This window comes from Limanda limanda, chromosome 4 (genome assembly GCF_963576545.1).
Source record: "Limanda limanda chromosome 4, fLimLim1.1, whole genome shotgun sequence".
In the NCBI taxonomy this organism is placed as follows: Eukaryota; Metazoa; Chordata; class Actinopteri; order Pleuronectiformes; family Pleuronectidae; genus Limanda; species Limanda limanda.
Genome location: NC_083639.1, coordinates 22,240,983 through 22,246,909, shown reverse-complemented (window position 1 = coordinate 22,246,909; position 5,927 = coordinate 22,240,983). Strand labels below are relative to the sequence as shown.

The following is a 5,927-nucleotide window of genomic DNA, read 5'->3' as shown; positions in this document are numbered from 1 at the left end:
AAGCCAATCCACTTTGCTGATAAGAGCATTAAAACAAGTAAAATTATGGAAAAAAATAAATGAAGGGACATTTAGAATAGATACAAATCTGCGATTAATCACGAGTTAACTATGACTTAAACGCGATTAAATATTTTAATCGTTTGACAGCTCTAGTAGAAATCAGTAAAAACAAGACATATAAACACAAATCTTTTGTGTAATTCAATGCGTTATATTTTCTAGGAACATAAAAAATGTTAATAGTCTATTTAAAAACAGTGAGTTATGAATATGTATAATATGAACATCTGCTGATAAATCCTAATAAGACTATTTTTTGCAAAAGGTTGCAACTGAATCACTTCTCTCCTTTATTAATCCTCACGTCTTGTACAATAGGACTGAATCTTAAATCTTTTACCACACTCCGATTAACTAAACGGCTTCTCTCCTGTATGAATCCTCATATGTGTATTTAGACTGCCCCTTTGGTTAAATCTTCTACCACACTCAGAGCAACTAAACGGCTTCTCTCCAGTATGAATCCTCATATGTACATTTAGATCGCTCGTTTGGCTAAATCTTTTACCACACTCAGAGCAACTAAACGGTTTCTCTCCTGTATGAGTCCTCATATGTTTATTTAGATTGCCCCTTTCGCTAAATCTTTTACCACACTCAGAGCAACTAAACGGCTTCTCTCCTGTATGAATCCTCATATGGTTAGTTAGAATGCTCCTATGGTAAAATTTTTCACCACACTCAGAGCAACTCAACGGTTTCTCTCCTGTATGACTCCTCATATGTTTATTTAGATAGCCCCTTTCGCTAAATCTTTTACCACACTCAGAGCAACTAAACGGCTTCTCTCCTGTATGAATCCTCATATGTTTAGTTAGATTGCTCCTATGGTAAAATATTTCACCACACTCAGAGCAACTAAACGGTTTCTCTCCTGTATGACTCCTCATATGTTTATTTAGATTGCCCCTTTGGCTAAATCTTTTACCACACTCAGAGCAACTAAACGGCTTCTCTCCTGTATGAATCCTCATATGTATATTTAGACTGCCCCTTTGGCTAAATCTTTTACCACACTCAGAGCAAGTAAACGATTTTTTTTCTGTCTTACATCCCATATCACTTAGAGGCTGTTTGTTATTTCTTGTATTTAAACCAGTCTGAGGTTCCCTGGTCTCCATCCAATCATCCTCACTGACTTCAGTCTCAGAAGAGTCTTCAGTCTTGTCCTCAGGACCTGGTTGTGAACGTCCATCAGAACCTGAGTTCCTGGCTGGTTCTGGTCCTCCACAGTCCACTCTGTTCTTCTTCCTCTCACTCGGACGAAGCGTTGACGATTTAAGTTTCTCTTCATCTTCTTCACTCTTCACAGCGACAGGAGTCAATGTGAACTTGATATCAGCCTCCTCCAGTCTTTGAAGCTGCTGTCCATCCTGATTGGTCCACGGTTCCTCCCATTCCTCTTTAATGTGGGGGGGCTCTGGGTCCTCCTGGTCCACAAGGGGGCTCCACTGCTGCTCCTCAGGGGGAACCTCTTCTTTAATCACCATCAGTTGCTGGACGTCTGCAGGACACACTGAAACACAAATACACACGTTTATCATTTCAGAGTTTCCTGAAATATTTTGAAAAACTTGTTTTGTCGTTTAATGTCGGCTGATGTGATTTTTGAACGATCACATTCAGGAAGTAGATATGTTGATGTCGTTTACAGTTAGTGTTACGATGCAGCTCGTAAAGGAAGCAGCATAAAACAAAGGGTTTCTGGTAAAAAAGTTTTTCATTTTTGAGGCCAAATAAACCAATTAGGTCACTAACAGAGGAGAACAGGGCGAGGGGACGTTAGCTAGTTGGTTAAGATGCTTTCAGACAAGACCTGTGGGTAAAACTCAGAGAAATGTGTCCAGACTTTCTGTTTCAGACCAGGGTATATGCAGCAATCCTGAGATTAATACTTTTCAAAACCTTTTTCAAGACACTTCTAATATTTTTCAAGACCCCAGCGCCACTAGGAGCTGTAACCGGTTACATCAGCGACACAATTGATTTTGAGATTGCAAAATTAAATGAAGTTTGCCAGAACTTCTATGTAGCACTGTATCAACACAACAGAATTCAGATAGGCCGGGAGGGAATAAAGCTCAAAAGAATAAATTGAGTTACTAAGCCAAAAGGCACAATTTATTTTTAACAGTACCATTCTCACTCACTCACTCACACAACAGTGTTTCCGACGGGACTTGTAGAGATCATGGTGGATGGACCCTGGACCGTCTTGGAAGAGGATATAGTACATTTTAAAGTAAAGATGCATCAATCTGGTCCACTTTGAGAGACAAATTAAGAGGCTAGATTGAAATTAACAGGGCAGTCATGATCTACTTGAAACACTGCACAGACACACTGAGCAGTAAATGGTTCAGTCAACTCTGCAATAGACACTTTTATAATACCTTAACTAATAAAACAATTTTGCAGCATAAATAACACAAATCAGATCAACATTGTCACTGATATAATGCTACAACTTTCTCAAAAAGAGCCACCACGACACTACCTGAGCTGTGGGAGTGCTCACTCCTTACAAATATGATTCATGGCATGTGCCCTAATTTAGTTGCTTTGGTTTCCAACAGCTTTTCAGTTTGCACCAGCTCAGTGCGTGGTGTGTTACTGTTGTGTCGAGACACCACAACACTTGTGCAGTGCGCAGTGGTGGTGTGGCTCCCAGCGTCACTCTGACGTCTGTAGAAGTTGAAGCGGCGGCAACTGAGTTAACGTTAGCAACGCCAGCAGTAACGTTACTAGCTTCAGCTGCCGTACTCGTACTGGATCGTGTAACAACGTTAGCCGAGGAAGGTGCTGCCGAATGCTCGATGGACAACGAGAGCATTGATCCCCATTGAAGCTACACTCACTTTCTTTCCACAGACAGAACAGTAAGCCTCCCGGTCATTTCCAGCGACGGGCTTCAATCAGGGCTTGAACTGCTTGTGTTCCAACCACGATTCTGCGAATTTACACTCCCCATTGCCTATTCCTTTGCAGCCATATAAATAATTAATAGCGCACTATTTGCAGCTAGCCGTCCTCTACATTGAAGATTCAACAACGACATGCGTTACTCGAGCTGCGGTCTCGCGCTCTGAGACTGATGTTGCCTGTGTAGTTCCTGTTATAAGCAGGGTGTTGGTTGGGAGTCTTGTTTTGAAGGGGGGTTCTAACGGAAGTGGGTGTTGCCGAGAGAGAAGTTTTGAAGTGTGAAGGAAAATAACGGGTGCGATGTCTCGATTCAATAACCATCTCTCGTGGCATTTTTCGGCTGAGGCCTGACAGTATAAGAGGAAAAAACCATCGGCTACACATCTTAAGAGTTTTGAATTTGAAAAATGGTCTTGATTTTTCCTAAATTAATATATCAACTTTTAATACTTTTCAAGACCCCGTGGGTACCCTGCAGACATGAGCAACACAGCAGCAGGTTTCCTGCACAGACTCGTTCACAACAGCATCAAATCCTCCTCATTATTCAGGTGAGAGGTGGAGCAGCCGACTGCAGTAAAGTGAGCCGTCATGTGTTAAGCCAGCTGCCCCTCAGGTTTTTGTTGCGCGTCTACTTGTGGCTTTACGGTAAAACAAAATGGTTGGTTGAAACGGCAAAAAATTACGAACAACAACTATTTTATTGGATTTTTTTTTTAAATCTTCATGGCGTATCTGCTCATGTCAATTATCATGAATTTACTGCAAATTAAAAGGGCAAGTCTGTAAAAACCAAACAATGTATACATATATAACCATATTTGGAGGCTAGGGATGGGACTTTACAGGAGTTTTCATGTTCGGATATTCATAACGTTATTGAACAATTATTTGAATATTCATGACCCCCCCCCCATGTTTTTTCCCCCACCCATCATCCCCACACGCATTAAGGTTAAACACGCACACAACAGGACTGATATTTCTCAAAAGTAGCTTCATTAAGGAAATACGCCATTTTGTAGTCAAGTTTAACTTTTCACAGCCCATTATGCCATCCGACGGATTTTAACAGGTAGCGATTACAACGCAGCACTGCCTGGCTACAGCATAGACCTTTGAAAAATGAATAATTAATAATAACATTTGAAAATAATTTTAAAAAGAAAAAAACACGGTCTAATGACTTACATCCATCTTTTTAAACGGCAGGCTTCCCGCCGCTGGCGGCAGCCTAATTATTTGACAATTGAGTTTTAACTTAGCCTACGCTACTTAACGTAAAACTCTGAGCGAAGTTGACTGGTCATCAGACTGGACACAAATACACAAGAATAATAACAAAACATGGCTTAATGCCAAATTAGATCATTGTTTTAAACTGACAGTCATGGCAACTTATTAGCGAGATGTAGGCTTTAGCTACCTTACAGTCTAGCCTACTGTAGGCTCTGTGAAATGGCTAACAAACATCAGGCTATTAAACAACTGCCTGCATGGATTGCCTGGGCATACATTACCTATCACAGGCCCATCTGTGTGTTCTTGTTCATGAAAATCAACATATTCACATGTTCTGGGCTAAGACGTGTGCGCAGTCGATTCACTGTCAGTCCGCAAGATACCGGAAGATGTTCTCATAATCTGCTGGACTAGAACGATTATTCATTAGGGCTTGAATTTTTATTCGAATAAATTCTTAATGACGAATATTTGAATATTCATTACCAACCCTATTGGAAGCTGATTCAAAATGTTCCTTAATCGGTTGTAGGTGACTTCGAGTGGATTCCTGTTCGTGGTGTCTCTGACTATGCTGAGAAAAAGTTGTGTGTGTTTTTACTGCAGAATAACTGAGAAAATTAAAGAGCAAATCTGTGCTTGTGGCCCAATCTATAAAAATATATAATTTACATGAACAGATAAGCCATGAAGATAACAAAATAACTTATCAAATGAGAGCCTATAACTAAAATATAGTTGTGTTTTCGTACTTTTTAGGCGCTCCGACTATCTATACCGCTTTACCGTATAAGGCACAAGTAGACGCGCAGCAAAAACCCGAGCGGCGGCTGGCTTCTCACATGAGGGCTCACTTTACTGCAGCCGACAGAGACAGGAAGTGACGTTTTAACTCCGCTGCTCGAGCGGATGCTAGCTTAGGTTAGCATGTGAGCAGGGGCGGCGCGTCCCATTGGGCAAGTCGGGCAGTTGCCCAGGGCCTCGGCAGCCAGGGGGCCTCGTCGTATTTACGATTTTTTTTTTGTTGTAATAATTCAAATAAATCACTTCTCATTGGACATGCATGTGACTGGATTGTTATGTTTCTAATAGGGCTGGGCAAGTTAACTTGTTTTAATCGAGTTAACTCAAGTGATGAGTTAACTCGATTGTTTATCCGCCAATTATTTTCTTTTTTCCTGTTCTGCAGCAGTCAGCAACAGACTTTCACAAAATAAAAGACTGACTTTCACAATAAAACAATAAATAATCAAACCTGAGTTAATGCGAGATAAAATAATGAATCGAGTTAACTCATCACTTGAGTTAACTCGATTGAAACGAGTTAACTTGCCCAGCCCTAGTTTCTAAGTGTCTTCTTAATTTGTTGGGTCTCATACTGTCAGCTGCCAGGAACGAGCTCTGATCTTAATGTGTGTCGCAGAGCCGCGGGTTGCCGACCCCTGGCTACGGCGAAAGAACGATTTGTTTACAGTTCCACCGTTAAAGAGATGCGGCGTCAAAACATTAGTTCCGTCTCACATTTCCCCTCCCGGTCGCCGCCCACAATCACTGCATTTGGGAGACCCAGAGGTGAACTGTCCCCCTTCCCCCTCCCCTTCCCCCTTCTCACACAGCATCAAGCAGGGGCGCCTGCAGTTGCCAATTCCCCACACAGTGATATGATAGATAATAGAAAACCGCTTCAGAATTTTTCTGCC

General features: G+C 41.4%; 1 protein-coding gene across 1 annotated transcript; it reads right to left on the bottom strand.

The window, feature by feature from the left end:
• Positions 1-272: 272 nt before the first annotated feature.
• Positions 273-1,451, bottom strand: LOC133000595 (oocyte zinc finger protein XlCOF19-like). Its single transcript, XM_061070544.1, has one exon. It carries the CDS (start codon positions 1,182-1,184, stop codon positions 414-416), a length of 771 nt encoding a protein of 256 aa, XP_060926527.1. The 5' UTR covers positions 1,185-1,451; the 3' UTR covers positions 273-413.
• Positions 1,452-5,927: the final 4,476 nt, after the last annotated feature.

Bases quoted from the DNA above. Each gene is read 5' to 3' on its own strand.
- LOC133000595 (XM_061070544.1), bottom strand. From the start codon at position 1,184: ATGGAGACCAGGGAACCTCAGACTGGTTTAAATACAAGAAATAACAAA.